Source organism: Schistocerca serialis, chromosome 1 (assembly GCF_023864345.2).
Source record: "Schistocerca serialis cubense isolate TAMUIC-IGC-003099 chromosome 1, iqSchSeri2.2, whole genome shotgun sequence".
NCBI classification, from domain to species: Eukaryota; Metazoa; Arthropoda; class Insecta; order Orthoptera; family Acrididae; genus Schistocerca; species Schistocerca serialis.
The window spans coordinates 619560926-619579357 of NC_064638.1; the positions used below are offsets into that span (position 1 = coordinate 619560926).

At 36.2% G+C, this 18432-nt stretch overlaps 1 protein-coding gene across 5 annotated transcripts in view; it reads right to left on the bottom strand.

Annotated features, from left to right (window-relative positions):
* Nucleotides 1-18432, bottom strand: part of LOC126478081 (golgin subfamily A member 6-like protein 22) — a 406782-nt gene that overhangs the window by 1810 nt on the left and 386540 nt on the right. For 4 of the 5 annotated variants that reach the window (XM_050103673.1, XM_050103671.1, XM_050103670.1 and 1 more), the window contains one exon: nucleotides 4940-5050. In XM_050103673.1, coding sequence (XP_049959630.1) covers nucleotides 4940-5050 — 111 coding nt within the window. Of the gene's footprint in view, nucleotides 1-4939; nucleotides 5051-8908; nucleotides 9270-18432 lie in introns of those variants that run through there. The other variant, XM_050103675.1, reaches the window with a different exon arrangement.

Sequence of the window (18432 nt, forward strand, 5' to 3'; positions counted from 1 at the left end):
CCTCTCTTGCAGAGTCTGCCACTTGAGTTTATTAAACATCTCCGTAACGCTATCACGGTTACCAAATAACCCGGTGACAAAACGCGCCGCTCTTCTTTGGATCTTCTCTATCTCCTCCGTCAACCCGACCTGGTATGGATCCCACACTGATGAGCAATACTCAAGTATAGGTCGAACGAGTGTTTTGTAAGCCACCTCCTTTGTTGATGGACTACATTTTCTAAGCACTCTCCCAATGAATCTCAACCTGGTACCCGCCTTACCAACAATTAATTTTATATGATCATTCCACTTCAAATCGTTCCGTACGCACACTCCCAGATATTTTACAGAAGTAACTGCTACCAGTGTTTGTCCCGCTATCATATAATCATACAATAAAGGATCCTTCTTTCTATGTATTCGCAATACATTACATTTGTCTATGTTAAGGGTCAGTTGCCACTCCCTGCACCAAGTGCCTATCCGCTGCAGATCTTCCTGTATTTCGCTACAATTTTCTAATGCAGCAACTTCTCTGTATACTACAGCATCATCCGCGAAAAGCCGCATGGAACTTCCGACACTATCTACTAGGTCATTTATATATATTGTGAAAAGCAATGGTCCCATAACACTCCCCTGTGGCACGCCAGAGGTTACTTTAACGTCTGTAGACGTCTCTCCATTGATAACAACATGCTGTGTTCTGTTTGCTAAAAACTCTTCAATCCAGCCACACAGCTGGTCTGATATTCCGTAGGCTCTTACTTTGTTTATCAGGCGACAGTGCGGAACTGTATCGAACGCCTTCCGGAAGTCAAGAAAAATAGCATCTACCTGGGAGCCTGTATCTAATATTTTCTGGGTCTCATGAACAAATAAGGCGAGTTGGGTCTCACACGATCGCTGTTTCCGGAATCCATGTTGATTCCTACATAGTAGATTCCGGGTTTCCAGAAATGACATGATACGCGAGCAAAAAACATGTTCTAAAATTCTACAAGAGATCGACGTAAGAGATATAGGTCTATAGTTTTGCGCATCTGCTCGTCGACCCTTCTTGAAGACTGGGACTATCTGTGCTCTTTTCCAATCATTTGGAACCCTCCGTTCCTCTAGAGACTTGCGGTACACGGCTGTTAGAAGGGGGGCAAGTTCTTTCGCGTACTCAGTGTAGAATCGAATTGGTATCCCGTCAGGTCCAGTGGACTTTCCTCTATTGAGTGATTCCAGTTGCTTTTCTATTCCTTGGACACTTATTTCGATGTCAGCCATTTTTTCGTTTGTGCGAGGATTTAGAGAAGGAACTGCAGTGCGGTCTTCCTCTGTGAAACAGCTTTGGAAAAAGGTGTTTAGTATTTCAGCTTTACGCGTGTCATCCTCTGTTTCAATGCCATCATCATCCCGTAGTGTCTGGATATGCTGTTTCGAGCCACTTACTGATTTAACGTAAGACCAGAACTTCCTAGGATTTTCTGTCAAGTCGGTACATAGAATTTTACTTTCGAATTCAATGAACGCTTCACGCATAGCCCTCCTTACGCTAACTTTGACATCGTTTAGCTTCTGTTTGTCTGAGATGTTTTGGCTGCGTTTAAACTTGGAGTGGAGCTCTCTTTGCTTTCGCAGTAGTTTCCTAACTTTGTTGTTGTACCACGGTGGATTTTTCCCATCCCTCACAGTTTTACTCGGCACGTACCTGTCTAAAACGCATTTTACGATTGCCTTGAACTTTTTCCATAAACACTCAACATTGTCAGTGTCGGAACAGAAATTTTCGTTTTGATCTGTTAGGTAGTCTGAAATCTGCCTTCTATTACTCTTGCTAAACAGATAAACCTTCCTCCCTTTTTCTATATTCCTATTATCCTACCACCTGATCACTTCATTTAATAAAAACAGTGCCATAAATTTATTTATTTTTGGATCAGTTCGGTTTCTTCCCATTAATTATATGATCTATTCATTTAATTTTCAGCATATTTCTTATTTGAACTGTTAATCACGTTTTACTTCCTTATACGACTTACATTCCATACAAGTACCTTCAGAAAAGACTACCCAAAGTTAAGTTTATATGCAATGTGAACATATTTATCGTTTTCAATTTTTTTGCTGTTGTCAGTTTGCATTTTATATCTTTTTCTATAAATTTCTTCTGTTCATCTTCTAAGATAAGTCATAAGGTCAGTACTGCCTCACGTGTTCCTATATTTCTCCCGAACCCGATGATTAATGCTTCATGCAGTTCTTGCTGCATCAGATTTGTATTCACTCTTGAGCTTCCAACAACTTCTTCCATTATTATGAGCCAAGATATTTCAATAGGCTGTTAGGTATGTTATTCTGTTGGACAAATTAAGTTATGGAAACATCGCAAAGTTACGGAACTTCCAAATGCTGTCAGATAATGTCTATGTCTATGCCTGAAGAACATTAGTAGCAATGTTGCTTTCATTAGATTGTTGATGGCTCAGCTGATTTCTTTGCCTTTCAGCATCAAGTGCCTGTTTCTGTGCACCACTGAAGGTGTGGTCTTTGTTCTGGTTAAAGGTGTTACACATCTTGATTTAAATGACTTCTTTAATGACAGAATTGCTGTAGTAGATGCACGGTATAATATTTCCGTTTCATCAAACATAATCATACATTTGTTTATAAGGCTTTGTTTGGCAATAGCATATTGTTGAAATTGTGATATTGAATGACGAGTCCACTCAGTTTTCTGAAATCATTCATGCTGACTGACCAGTGTAACTGCAACTACATGTTTTTCAGTCACAGACACTGATATTATCTCCAGTGGCATGTGGAAGTTCCATGACTACGTAACATCTCTGTGACATAATTTGCCCAATTAAATAAAGTGCCCAACTCCCTATTGCCTGATGGTGACACTGGAGGAAGTCATCAAAAGGTTGAGATTGAATACAAATCTTCTACAGAAGGTCACTGTGAAAAACTACATACTCAAAAGTATGTGTGTTCAAGATTACATAGTCACCATATTTACTGGAGTTTTGCAATTCTATGATAATATTCTTTGTTTGACATAAGCAAAGATTGCTATGATTTTTGACAGAGTTTTTCAATTTTAGGATGAGATTCTACTTTAGGACACATAACATATGCATGGTATAAATGTTTCAGCTTTGTTCTATTAAATAGGTTGTTAAAGAAACTCTGTGTAGTTCAATTTATTCATTATAAACATATGTCAAAAATCTGCTATGCTTAGACTGACAGAAGCCAATCCCAAGTAACTCCTGACAACTATGGAATTGGTCATACACACACCATTATTTTAGTTTGAAAACACTTGAAAGTCAGTGGGAAAGTTGTCTGGACCGTGAGTAGTATGGCCAAAACACTTCACAAACTGTTTTAAAGCAATTTTTCTCTTCATGAAATCCTCCACTAGTGTGCTTATTTTGGGAACTAAATTGTCATTAAAAATGATTTACTGCAGGTTCTTTGAATAAGTTATTGCTTCAACTTCATTCTTAATTGGTTGTTTTGGCTTTCATTCACTGAATACATGTCGTATCTTCAATAGGACCTGACAGGAAAACCTTTCATCACTTTCTCTTCATGGGAAAGGAATGTTAACTAATCTGCCAAATTACTGGTTTTGTTTACTTTAGTCACACACTTCAGAATTTGTGTAGACCTTTATGTCATTATTTCACAGAAATGTTAAAATTTTGCATGAACGTTAAGACAGCTGTGAAAAACATTGTGAGCCAGTGATTTTTCTTAATGTATTTATTTTCTTTCACTATAAGTTCATAACTCAAAAGTCAATTAGTTTTTGCTATCATCAAAATCAATATGCACTGTGGAAGAAATAACGTTAAAATTTAAAAGTGCTTTCATACATGATCTCCTCTTTAAATATTGCTTATCCTTGTGGTTAATTTGACTTCCATTTGAGGTTTTGGCACCAGAGTCTGCTTCAACATGTGCTACACATATTGGACATGAACTTCTACCACAAGAGGCATTTTTGGGGTCTAACTGAAACACATAAGATAAGAACATTTTTCTCTATAATGTCACCAGCCATTTATTGCTTCTGTATGTGCATTCATACTCTGCAAGTCACCTTATGGACTGTGGTAGAGTACTTCAGATACCACTATCACTTCCCACATTTCCTGTTTCATTTGCAAATGGCTTGTGAAAATGTTGATAAACTCTATATGAGCTCTAATCCCTTAGTTTTACCATCATGACCATTTCCAAGATACATGTGGGACAAAGTAAGATGCTACAGTATATTCTTGGGATGTGTGCTCTCAGAATTTGTTTCCAGGAAACTTCTTAGTGATGCAAAGGGTCTTGTATTGCCTCGCAGCATTGAAGTAGCATTAGTAGCTGGTTGGTGCTATTATGTTTATTAGACATATCTCTGAAGAAATGTGTGACTCTTCTTTTGATCTTCTATATCTCCACTATCAATCACACCTGGTAAAGGGCACAGGCTGATGAGTAACACTCAAAACTGACCAAATGATGTTCCAAATTAAACAGTTTTGTAATGATACTATCACTCCCACTGATGCTGACTATGCCAGTTGTGAACAGAACTTACTGTGTCCACTGCCCGATTATTTGTACAATTGTAAAACTGTGAGGAGACAGAATGGCTGGTCAGAAGGTGAAATTTCAGTACTTAGAGGGGAAAAAAAAATTATTCCTTACATTTTGAGCTGTTAGTTCTTTCATGAGGGAGGAAATAATGATAAGTTGAGAAAAAGTGACATGTCACTCAGATTCCAGGATGAATGGAAAGCTGATGAGATATCAGCAAAGGAATGCTTCATATAAGAAGGTCTGTTCACTGGTCAATCAAATTCTGAACAGTGAAGCCTCTGATGGCATACTACTATTAACAATAACAATCCAAGAGAACATTATACTAATAATAAACTTATTTTATAAGCTAGAAACTCACCTTTGACTCAGAATATTTATTTCCTGCTGCATTTCTTCTTTCAGTTTATTCCATTGTTCCTTTTCTTTTTCGTATTTTTCCTTCAGCTCTGACAGTCTTGCATCACGCTCCCTGTGATCCAAGGTGAGGGTGGAGAGCGAAATGGAAATGGAAAAAGGAACATACAGGTAGGCAATCTGGTCCATAATGAGTGCATTTCCTTTTAATGTATATAAAACTACTGATGTCAGTGCAAAAATGAACAGTACTTAGTGCATCTAAGATACATATTACATAAAATGCTTTTTGTTTTAATTTCAGTATGCTGCTATATGTGAGCTTGAAGCAATAGTAGTTTTAAAGCTATGCTGCAGTAGTTACACTGTGCTGATATGTGTAGCATGTTGGGACAAAAAACTGAAGTTGCAATTTCTTGGTCTAAACAGCAAGCAGCAAATACATCCAAAGGAAGTCACATTGCTCCATTTTTTTTCTCTTATCTGGTGTTTGCTACTGAATTGTTAATAATTATTCATCAAATACTGGACATTACACATCTTGTATCTCTGGTTTTGTAGTTCTGAGCCTGCATCAAAAACAGTACCTTTGCTTTGTGTATGCACATATATTATTTAGTGAATTAAAGTATTGAGATCACTTAATAGGTCAGTACAGGGCCATGCTGTCTCCCATTTCCCTATATTAATAGTGCCTGGACACAGAATCAGTTCGAAAACATTTTTCCATACAAGTGACAAAGCATTTGGTGACCCCTTCCATTTGTCCATGTAAGTGCCATATTATTTGGCAGCCTTCTCCCTTTTGCCCACGCAACCTTCATACATTAGTTGCCATTCCTTGGGCTCTTGATAAGACCTTCAAAAATGAATTTAAATGTATCGAGTGTGGAAATGAGTTTTTCTCTCCACTAATTGTGATACACCCAGTGTACACATTTTGCACTAGGGATGTGTCTGGTACCCCTAGCAGTTTGGTGCCTCAAGTGGTTGCTTGCGTTGCTTGGGCCTCAAAGTAACCCTGTTTGGACATCAAAATACTATTTAAGGTAACATACTCCTGTAATTATAAAATTCTTTAGGTATGTAGTTCTACATGTCCTGATGTAAAAATGTTGTGTGCTACTTTTTATGATCTTAGTTCATTTATATGTACTGTTTTGCAAGATCTCAAAAGAGTTTACAATAAAGCCTGTTAGCCTGAAATATGTTGGCAGTCAAAGCATGGAAGAATTCAGCAACTGCTAATGGTATCATTCAGAAATGAGATAAACATCTTCATCATAAAAATATTTTTGAACCCCAAATAATATACTACTGACATGCTGCCTTTATAGCATTGTTACTCAGAAGTGTCCACATAAAAATGTGAAAAATTAAAGGAAAAGATACTGTAACATATGGTCGCAATAATTCTTTGAATCAACTACAACAGGGAAAAAAATGAAGATTTCTTTCATAGCTATAAATGCACATAATCAAACAGTTTACACTTACAAGTAAAATCCAAGTCAATCAGAACTGTGAATTTTCTTGTGTTATTTGATTTAGCACATTTAAGGAAAGAGTTAAAATACAAATAGATAATAAATCAGTCTTAATTTTGGTTAATTTGTAATTCTAGATGACTTCTTCTAGCTACAAAAGAGAAACAGTTTACAAACGAAAATAATTGTCTGAATAAAATGAGATGCAGGACATTCATACATTTAACAAAGCAAAAAGTATGTCACTTCAGACTGTGCAACAATAGAGTTATTACGCAGCCTGTATTCTTGGCACGATGATGTGATGAAACAAAACACAATAAAAGCAGCAAGAGAATCTTACATTGGAAAATTGTTATCAACCAAGTAATGTAAATGCATCAAAGAAAGATTGGACACCAGAGCCCAATATTTATAAAGGTTGTGGACAATGGTATATAATGATGGTTCTATACAACTTAGGTCCATAGATCTGAAGTGGGCAATTATGCTGTGGTACTGAATTGTGGGGAACAATGTCAGCAAATCTCTTCCTGGAATTATGTAGTGGGCCAGGTTTGTACATCATTAAATTGACATCAGTATGGTCAAATACAAATAAAGAATTATGTAGTTTCATGTTACATGGATCATAATAGTGACCTACTGCTATAATGTGGAATCAACCAATTTTACAATTATAAAACATTTTCTCAGGAAAAATGTGGCAACATTCTTGTTATTTGATCCACAAGTGTCACTAACATAGGACCACTCAATCTGAGAAAAAATTCTTCATAGCCTAAGTGAATTTTATTAGGCTGGATTTACAATTGAAGAGTTGCTGGATCAGTGTAATTATGGTAATGTATTTTCTAGGTAAAAGCCCAGTATATTATGTTAACAAACATCATAAATGGTTTTCATATTTTTTTACTGATGAATAATCAGTTTATGGAGTACACAACAGAAAAAGAGGCCATTTCATTATCGAAGTTATAAAGATTTTTATCTATGTTCCTTGTCTGGTTGATGTGGATATATGTATGTAATACTCTGCGAAAAGCAGGTGAAAAATAAATACAAGGTGATTTTTGGAGGCTATCTGTCACAAGTTTGAATGAATTATTTTTTGTGACACCACAGGCCAGCATGTGTGACAGCTTTGTGGAGAACCTGGGTTCAATTTCTGATACTGCCACGGATATTCCCTTGGACACAAGACTGGATTGGGATGAATTCAGATTTTTGTTGTAATCAAGGAGCTACTTGATTGAGAAGTAGCAACTTCAAGAGCTGGGAAAATGATGACAGTTGGGAGAGCGATGCACTGACACTATGTCCCTGCATACTGCATCCAAACGCCACCATCGGTTGCAGTTGACACTAGCAGAAAGGTACTGAATGGCTTGTCAGGGCCAGTTCACAGAACTGGAGTAATCTACCATAACTGTTTAGGTGAACTTGAATTACTGTTTATACCTTTCTATATGTGCTATAACTTCCTCTAACATAGTTTTTCTAGTTGACTCAAAGACTTTTCTGTCATATGATGTGTTACAGTTATCTTTTGTTATTAGCTCATTTTGATTATTTGAATGCAGGATCTAATATTTTAAACTGTTAAAAACTGCATAGTGTTAATTGTTTTCTAGAGGAAAGTCACAGTCTGTTAATATAAGAAAGTTAAAAAGTTGTGGGGGGGGGGGGGGGGGGGGGGGCAATTTAAAAAAATGCAATTTGCAAGTGGACTCCCACAATAAAAGTAGTTTTTGTCAATCAAAATATATTTTCCAAATATCTACATATCATTCATGAAAGACACCTGAAGACAAATTTAAATGACTTCTATGATAACTGAAACATATAAGGATTTTTTGTTCTTTCCCAGGAGAAGAGTTAATGGTTCAATTTTATATGTCTAGTAATAAGATATCTTGTTGCTAACATAAACCACAATTTGTATCTGGCTCTCTTTCCTTCTATCAGCTGCTATACAAATGACCTCTACTTCCTATTGATTGCATTGTTGTGAAACAGTTCCTGAGTGTACATTGGACTCCTCTGTAAACAGTTCTTGAGTGCACATTTGACTCCTCTCAAATTCTTCATTCTTTTACAAAATGGAAGTCTGCATATGCCAATATCAGTCTAGGAGTCATTCACATTCCTCTACAAATGCTATGAATGGCCAAGTCTTCTAAAATGTATATGGCACAGCATAGGGTGCATAGTCTATGAGTGCTGTTTATTTTTCATTTCAGCACAAACAAATGTGTCTTATCTCTCTGTTCATCCAACAACATATTACATAAAGAGTCATCAAAATTATAAATATTTTTAGTAACTGCCCAAGTATAAAAGTACAAACATAAAAAAGAAAGAAATATACAAATGCTGACAAACAGAGAAAAAAGGCTGTTACAATTTTGCACAATGTAACATATTTAACAAAAATTTGACTCATTTATCAAATTATCAAAAAAATTTATTTACTGATTGATCCAGTAATACTCAAACATCCCTACTCCTCAGTTACAAACCAATTCATACTTTTGGTAATAATTGGAAATAGTCTGCATTCATCTACAACAGAAATCATGCTTATGAGCTAGTAGCATAATGCTTTTGGAATGTGATGAATGTGGCCTATATTCAATTGCAATTATCCTGCATTGTTAAAATGCAACAGTGAAAGTTTTACACAACCAATACAGCTAAGCATCTAAATAAAGAAGAATAGCAATAGATAGCAAAAGAAATGACATTGTTAGTGAAAAGGAACCCAGAAGGAGCCAAGAAAGGAATGGGAGCAGGAAAACAGAGAGCGCAGCAGGCAGTTTTCCGCCAGTGCTGTCTTCTGTGTTGCTAGAGAACAAAATGTAACCTTAATTTTAAAAAGAATGTCACTAAAATATTTGCTAACCTTGCAGGCCTTCATGAACCACTGGATTTTTTTTCTGTGATACATGCTTTGGTACAAATTACATTGCACAGTTGTATCATTAGTGTCAGGTTTAAACATTACTGTGCTCAGTGTGCAAAAATATAAACTCTTAAGAGGCCAGAAAAGCTCTGTATGTGCACTGTCATTTTAAGAAACCTAAATGTTACAAGGTTAAGTACTGCCTTATCCAATTAAAAAAATTAAATAATTATTGACATCACAATGCACAAAGGTACTCAAAAGATACCACAAACTGTTGTCCTATGAGTCATTCATGCATTTTCCAGTGTTTCATTTATCCACAAAGAAATGTTTTGCTAAGCAGCCATTTTTGTCTAAAAATTTACAAAAATATAGATATTTCCACTTGTTTTACAGTTTACAGTGTTCCCCATTGTTGTTGAGCTGCAAACTATACTTTTGTTTCAATGCTATGTTACGAAATAAGTTCTGGGTAAAAGTGCATAATGCAGACATTACACTGACAATTTGCTGAGAACACCATGTTATTACATTCACATAGGACCTTTTGGGTGTAATGTGTTTGCTTTCCGCTCACCAGTAAACCACCCCAGTTAGCTAATCATGAGGAGCTTAAAATTTAAAGCGAAATTTGAGCCTTGGTGAGGTTTGGCATTTTTTAGTGTTAATATGTGGCAGACATAAAAGTTATTTTAATTGTAAAAAAGAAGGTCTAACAACCATCTCTGACTTAACCCCAGATCATTAGGCTATTACCCCAATTCACTAAACACCAATCCAGTATTTCTTGTGCAAATGTAAGCAATAAGAATATTGTGTGAGGTTGACTGTGATACATAACAAAGGGCTTTTCAAGAATATTGGCATCTTCATATCCAGAGGCCAGTACTTTGCTCCTTCATGACATTTGTGATTGACTAAAAGAATAATTTTCAGATTAAGTGTAATCCACATGCCAACATCAGGGCACATTTTTAGTACAAAAGTCTCTAATAACCTACGCATAGGTGGTAGGTTGGTTTCAAATTATCGCCACTGAAATGAAGCTCTGTACCATGTTATCAACAGGGAGAAGATTCTTTGTAGATAACTAGAAAAAGTGCAATCATTACAACTTATAGTAATGTGTGAACAATATATACGGTGACTAGGGATAAGTGTTTCAATAGATTTTAAGTTGCATTTCACAAGCAAGAAGCTTGGTTTGGTGCTCAAAAAAGTAATGTATACCTTACCAGTGAATATGTAATTTGAATTAAACAGATGTATTTTAAAGTGTAGATATTTTGATATGAATAAATTCTAATGCAGGAAGAAGTGCTATCCAGTCAAACACAGTGTCCCATTGGATACTAAACTGCACTAATGTCAGCTAGTTCCACAGGGAGAAATTCACGCAGTTCAAATTGGGAGACCTAACTGGATACCGAGCAGGATCAAAAAATCCCCTCATATAAATACATACAGCAGGAAAATTACCCATCAGCATACAATCCAATTGAATCCATTTGTGTTGAAAAAGCCTTAGAGGTATACCAAAAGGGGAGGAATGATATCCTTCCAGAAAACAGTGATTTATATTGTTACTTTGGAATCTGTTGTGGTGCTTAAAAGGTTAACTCAAAAACTAATGAACCATCATATCTAACAATGTGGTGCATGTTCTAAACAAGGGATTTGTTATGTCTAGAGATGGATGTTTTGAATGTTCACAATATTTTCTCTGTACAATGTAGATTCATCAGAAAAAAGACTGCGGCTCATGGTCTTGCGGTAGCGTTCTCACTTCCCGCGCACGGGGTCCCGGGTTTGATTCTCGGTGGGGTCAGGGATTTTCTCTGCCTCGAGATGACTGGGTGTTGTGTGTCTTTCATCATCATTTCATCCTCATTCACTCGCAAGTCGCCATAGTGGAGTTAAAGAACTTGTGGAGTGGCGGCCGAACCGCCCCGCGATGGGTCTCCCGGCCACCAGTGCCATATGCTCATTATTATTATTATTATTATTATTATTATTATTATTATTATTATTATCATCAGAAAAAAGAATATTTGTAGTTATTACAGTAATAACCAGCAGCAAAATTCCTGATATTATGGTAGTATTATGGTAGTCTTTTGCATGTAAGCTTTGTAGCCTAGCATTATAATAATGTTATAAAGATTCTCGTATTTCAAAACATCATAGATAATGATATGTAGGATCCTACATAAAGTCTTGTTTGCCATATTGTGAACCAGAAGTTTCATGTACAGTACAGTGAAAAGTAGGGGATCTTCATTTGCAGCTATTTGTACACTTTGATGATGTCCCATACTAATGTGCTCATCAGCAGCCAGTTGGCTGGTTTCACAAAGTCATAAAAGACCTTGTGGTCAGTAGTTTTGTCATAACCCTGGATAACTTAATGTAAAAAGCTGTCAGGCAGCTTCCATGATGCCAATACACTCTCAAAAAGCATCTTTATATATGGATATTCACTGAATCATGCTAGATGTCCATAGGATGAAGTGAAAGTAACTAATCTTTTATAAAAGCACACTATGTGCAGCACAGTTGGGCCTGTATCTGCTTTACTGTGGGCCCCTGTAATTATTTCAATGGGAAAGACAAACATAATCAATTGTTTTAATATGTTCATGTCAATAAAATATGTCACGGAACAATGAAGCTGAAATTGCTGTATAAATATTTGCGTTTTGAGTCAATGGCTAACTGTGCTGAAGCTGTTTCTGGACAAATGGTATGTAAAACAACTGTAGAATGTACCAAACTCCTTTGGGGGAGCGAGGGGGGGGGGGGGGGGGGGGGGTTGACTGCTCTTGTAAAGCCATCTTACATATCTACACAGCTTAAAATGTGAAATGTGGTGGTGTATCAGTTACACCAGGTTTAACAAGAGTTTTAGTGTCAAACATGAATAAATTTATTAATTTACAATGAGATTTTCTGTACTACTTTTCTCATAATTTTTCTTCATAGTAAATGGTTTGCAGGATTATAGTGCTCTTAAACTGCATGCTTCATCATCTTTTTTGAGAATCACAGATTATATAATATTCTGACTGTGTCTATTTTTGTTTTAAAATTGAGTACTGCATCACATGATGAAGAGCATGAATGTAAATATCCATTCACTTTATAGTTCTTCAAGCATTTGAAATGCTCTGGAAGAAAATCATGAATGTACACTATTTTAAAAGAATTTTTTGATGTATTGTAACTTGGAATTATTATTTCATAATGATTTTATGTGATAGTTTTGATGGCAATCATTATGAAGTACTGCTGTAGACAAGATTCTTTTCATTGGATTTAATGTTAAAACAAAATCAAATTTTATTTTCTAGTTTAGATTAGAATTTTATGCATTAAATAATATGAATATTCTCTGCCACAATTTCTCATTTCACTGTTACATATTCCCACTATCATATCAAAAAGGAAGTTTTACAATGGAATACAATTCTGAAATGCACAACAAATTTTCAGGAAGGCCTGCAAGGTTTGTATTTGGTCTTACATTTAATAATGTAAAATAGAGATTTGTAGTTCCCATACAGTAGTTTCAGGTTTGCTAACATATTCCATTTTAGCATTAAGCTGATGTAACTGCAGATACAATAAACTATCTTAAAGGAACACAAAACTGCTGTATTCACTGAAATTTTAAGTTGTGTTGAGACACAGTACCACAGTTCATATTGAATATGAGAAGTATAAACTTGCAGATAATTCTTCAGGAGGCAAAAAGGTGGTAAGTAAAATACTCACAATGTTGTTGAGACACTGAGTGGCAGGCAGATATATAAACAAGATTTAAATCATCAAAAAGCTTTGATGAGACAATTTAGCTACGCATGAGTATGTATACGCTTTTGAGCTCCAAGGAAGAAAACAGTAGGAAAGCTTAGCAACAAATTCAATCTTGTTTGTGTACTTGTTGACTGCTCAGTGCCTCCACTACATGGTAAGTGAATATTTATATTCCATCCATTATTTTCATTACACTCAGTGTTTTACTGAGTCATCAACAGAATACTGATTTGCTGAGAACATTAATTAAACACAAGACATGGAACAGGATGGAATATAGGCACTGCAAGATGAGGTAACTCAGTAATAAAATGCTTAATTCGTAACTGGGAGGACCATCATGTAAATATGATTAACACTGCTCTCTGGTATGTTTATTATTTTTATTTTAACTACTCAAATCTTCCTAGAAAAATGAGTCTCTTAAGAAAAAGAAAAGTAGTATGTTCCATCATTATATTTTGAACTAAGAGAGATGAGAAGAGAGAAAAGAAAGAAAGAAATATACTATTTTTATGTAGTGTTGGCTTCTAAATGAAATTTTTTAACATTAGATTTATTCAATGATTCATATTTTATCCTCTCTTCACTGTCAACACCATTCTGCAAGCTCAAGTGATGCCAATACCTAACTATATTGATCAAGCTGCCATTTTGGGAAGTCATCAAAAATATAGAAGGCTAGACATATGATTACATTAACCAGATTTTTTCACTATGTTCAATCCCATAATTGTTGATTTTTAAGTAATAAAAACATTAAAAATATAAATTTGTGGCATAAATGAGCACGACAGACATAATAGATGAAGAGCACACAAAAAGTGGAAGAAACTGGCGCAGAAATGTAACAAGTCAACATTACTTACAAGCAGGTGGTTGATAAGAGGCAAATTTATACATACTGGAGTAACGATACTCATTTATAACCCCCTAAAGCATTAATATTGTGAAAGATATTATTGTTACTGTACAAGAAATTTTTAAATATTTCTAAGCAAAATTAATTTGAAATTTATATATGTTGGGAAAACAGTATATGTGTGCAAGTGTTCTACTGAGAAATGAAGTTGAAGAAAGTAATAAGTGTTAGGATGTATCTGTATTCCATGTTTATCTGGTCTCCATTGGAGGGAACAGCTGTTATACACTTAAGCGCCAATGAAACTATTAATTTCAGGGATATGTAAATAGGCAAAATATGGTGCTGCGGTCAGCAAAGCCCATATAAGACAACAAGTGTCAGAAGCAGTTGTTAGATCAGTTACTGCTGCTATAATGGCAGGTTATCAAGATTTAAGTGAGTTTAAATGTAGTATTGATAGTTGATGCTGAGCGATGAGGCATATCATCTCCAAGTAGTGATGGTATGACCATTTCACGAGTGTACCACAAATATCAGGAATCTGGTAAAACATCAAATCTCTGACATCACTGCGACTGGAAAAAGATGCTGCAAGAATGGGACCAATGATGACTGAAGAGAATCATTCAATGTGACAAAAGTGCAACCCTTCCGTAAATTGTTGCAGATTTTGATGATGGGCCATCAACAAGTGTCAGCATGCAACTATTCAGCAAAACATCATCCATATGGGCTTTTGGAGCTGAAAGCCCTCTTGTATACCCTTGATGACTGCATGACACAAAGCATTATGCCTCACCTGGACCCGTCAACACTGACTTTGGACTGTTGATGACTGCAAACATATTGCCTGATTTGATGAGTCTTGTTCGAAATTGTATTGAGTGGGTGGATGTGTATGGGTATGGACCATAAATGTCAGCAGGGTCTGTTCAAGGCAGTGGAGCCTCTGTGATGGTGTGGGGTGTGTGCTGCTGGACTGAAATGGGACCTCTGATACATCTAGATACCACTTTGACAGGTGACATGTACATAAACATTCTATCTGACCACCTGCATCCATTCATGTCCACTGTGCATTCTGATGGACTTAACAATTCCAGCAGGACAATGCGACACCCCACACGTCCAGAATTGCTACAGAGTGGCTCCAGGAACACACTTCTGAGTTTAAACACTTCTGCTGGTCACCAAACTCCCCAGACATGAACATTATTGAGCATATCTGGGATGCCTTGAAACATGCCATTCAGAAGAGATCTCCACCCACTTGCACTCTTATGGATTTGTGAACAGATCTGTAGGATTCATGGAGTCAGTTCCTTCCAGCACTACTTCAGACATTAGTCGAGCCCATGCTACATTGTGTTGTGGCACTTCTGCTTGTTCGTGGGGCACCTCACATTATTAGGCAGGTGTACCAGTTTCTTTGGCTTGTGAGTGTATGATTGACATCAGTTAAGAAAACTGGTGTTGATATTGTCTATTAATTAGTAAAGGCAGAGAAACACTACAGTTTAGAATGCAAGAGCTTTAATGTTAGGTTAGATATATTCAGTATAAGAAGAGGAATTAATCATCCATAAAAATGTAAAGTTTCACTCATGTACAGGTATGTACAAAAATTTGTAGAAGCTAATCTCTGGGATGATCAGTCTGCCTCCTGGGGAAATGTAGGAACATGCAAGGCAATACCAAGCCCACAACTTATCTTAGAAGATAGATTAAAGAAAGTCAAACTATACCTATGGTGTTTGTAGACTTCGAGAAAACTTTTACCAATGTTGACTTTAACATACTTTGTGAGAATTAGAGATAAGAAACAGGAGCAATAGATTATATACAGCTTGGACAGAAACCAGACTGCAGTTATAAGAGTCGAAGGACATGAAAAGGAGCAGTAGTTGAGAAGGGAGTGAGGCAGCAGGTTTGTAGTCTGTCCCTGATGTTATTCAATGTGTACACTGAGGGAGATCAAGGGATGAATACAACAAGCGGGTTGAAATCAACACATGTTGCAGTACTTATTCAAAGAGGAAGAGACTTGTAGAGGATAGGTTAGCACTAGCATGTAGAGCTGCATTAATCTAGTCTGGACTGAAAACCACAACCACAACACCATATACAAAATACAGCACATTTAAGATGAATAATCATAACTATAACATAGGTTAACCATCCTACAGAACTAGAAAAACAACAATTACTGGACCGATGGAAAAACTGGCAAAATTGCACAAGTGGCAAAAATAATTGTTGGTGAGAATAAATTTTATCATACTGACAAGGAGCACTTTAGTTTGAACAAAGTGTCCAAATAAGTAGAGTGTTTTTATTTATATATGTGTAAAAATGTGAGGCATTAGTAATGAGAAATAAAGTAATTTTACCAACAGGTACATGAATCAATTATCATAAATTATTTGTTTAATGTGGAAGAGGGTGAAAATTGGTTTTGAAGTGTTATTTGATAAGATCTGAGACAGGTGCACACACTAACTTAAACCCAGATAAATCAGTTCTTTTTGGCTTTAAAGGACAGGTAAATTTCTGGAATATCATGATACAGAACAGCAAGCAGGTGTCTGTAAATAAGAGAAGGCACCGATCATCTTAAAAATGGCTCTAATATTGAGATGTGAAAATAAAGCCTTGGCTTTGAATTTTTCAGAGTGTTCATCACTACATGCAACCAAACAGTGTGACATGTTGCACTGTCCTGTTGAAATATAGCATCTCCATCAGGGTATTCTAATGTTAGAAAGGGATATAGATGGTCTGCGAGATCCTCCATTAATATGCATTTGTCACTGGTCCTTGCAGCTGGATGATGGGGCCTAAATGTGATTATGTTAATACAGGCCAGACCATAACTCAGCCATCTCCTGCCTGGACACAACATTGCTGACGCACATGACCCATAGCTTCATAGGGCAAATGCCACACTCTCTTGCACCCACCAGCTTGATACCTCTGAAACTGGTGTTAATCAGAGACTGTACTATATGCTCCTAGTGTTCCATGGTCCACTGATGATGTTAGCTGACCCAAGATATTTGCTGAGTTTTGCATTCAGGTGTCAGCAAAAGGACAAAAGTAGATTGTAATTTGGTGGAGCACATGCAGTCTGTTTGTCTTCATACAGTCTTGATAAATGGCTTTCTGATGGCCCAGATTCAAACTGGGAATGATCTGACTCACAGTAGACAACTGATTGCCCCATGGATCTCTGCATCCATTTGTCAAATGCTTGTGGCCATCCTGTGTTGCAGTTAACATGATTTGAAATACTGTTCCTGAGATACTACAGATCCACCCTCCATACATGACCTCAGAAACCAGAATTCTTATGTAGTCTCCAATATGATATGACCCATGCACTGTGCACTGTTTATCATCTCATGTTCAAAGTAGGTTAACTCACAATGTGGTGTCATGTTCAGTGCACAACTGTTTGTAATAGATTGTTTAAATATCATGTCTACATTTGTGCCATACGCCACATCTAGCTACGACATTCAGGTGTCATACATGGCACATATTCAAATATGGCAACCTTCCCTTTGACTTTTGGCCACTTATTTATACTCAAATGTCTCAATAAGGTAATCAGATTCATAGTAGTTGACTAGCTGCATATATAACCTATTAGACACTTGTGTTATGATTGCAGAAGGTGATTAAAATAGTCTATTTTAGAAATTATTCAGTGTAATTATATGCTGTTTTACAAATTTTTTAATTATAGTATCTTGTAATTAACAATAATGGGAATTCTTGTATGGGATAATATGTAAAATAAAGGAAAGGCAATGACTGACTTATAGCTATCTCATGTGTGGTGCACCGACACTCTCTACAAAAAGTAATGTTCATACTAGCTTTCAAGCATTTGCTCTTTTTCTAGTAGAAGTACACACATTCATGCACACAGCCACACAAAAGCAAACAAATGCATACACATGTGGCCATAGCAATTCTCTCTGTGGTCATAGGCATCTGCATCTGGGTGTCTGTGTGGTTATGTGCACTTATGTGTGTACTTCTACTAAGGGCTCAAAAGCTAGTATAAGTACTGTTTTCTGTTGGGTGTGTCTTTGTGCCACACATCACTCACCTGCTAATGAGTGATTGCCTTTCCTTTATTTTATATAAATTCTTGTTACAAGGTAAGGGGAAAAATAAACAAATTCCAAAATTTATGAAAGATTGTATACAAGCCTTCTCTTCTCTCTTTTCCCCCACCAGCTACAAGAAATAGAAAAGTCATACAGGATTAAATCTGTATTGATATGTGCACCTTTATTTGTGTGACAAATCATTGGGGAAGCTCCCTCAAATTTTATGTGTTGGTATTTTTGATAGAGATATGACATTTCCAATTTCATTTCCTTGCTTATTAATTCCCCAACACTCATAAC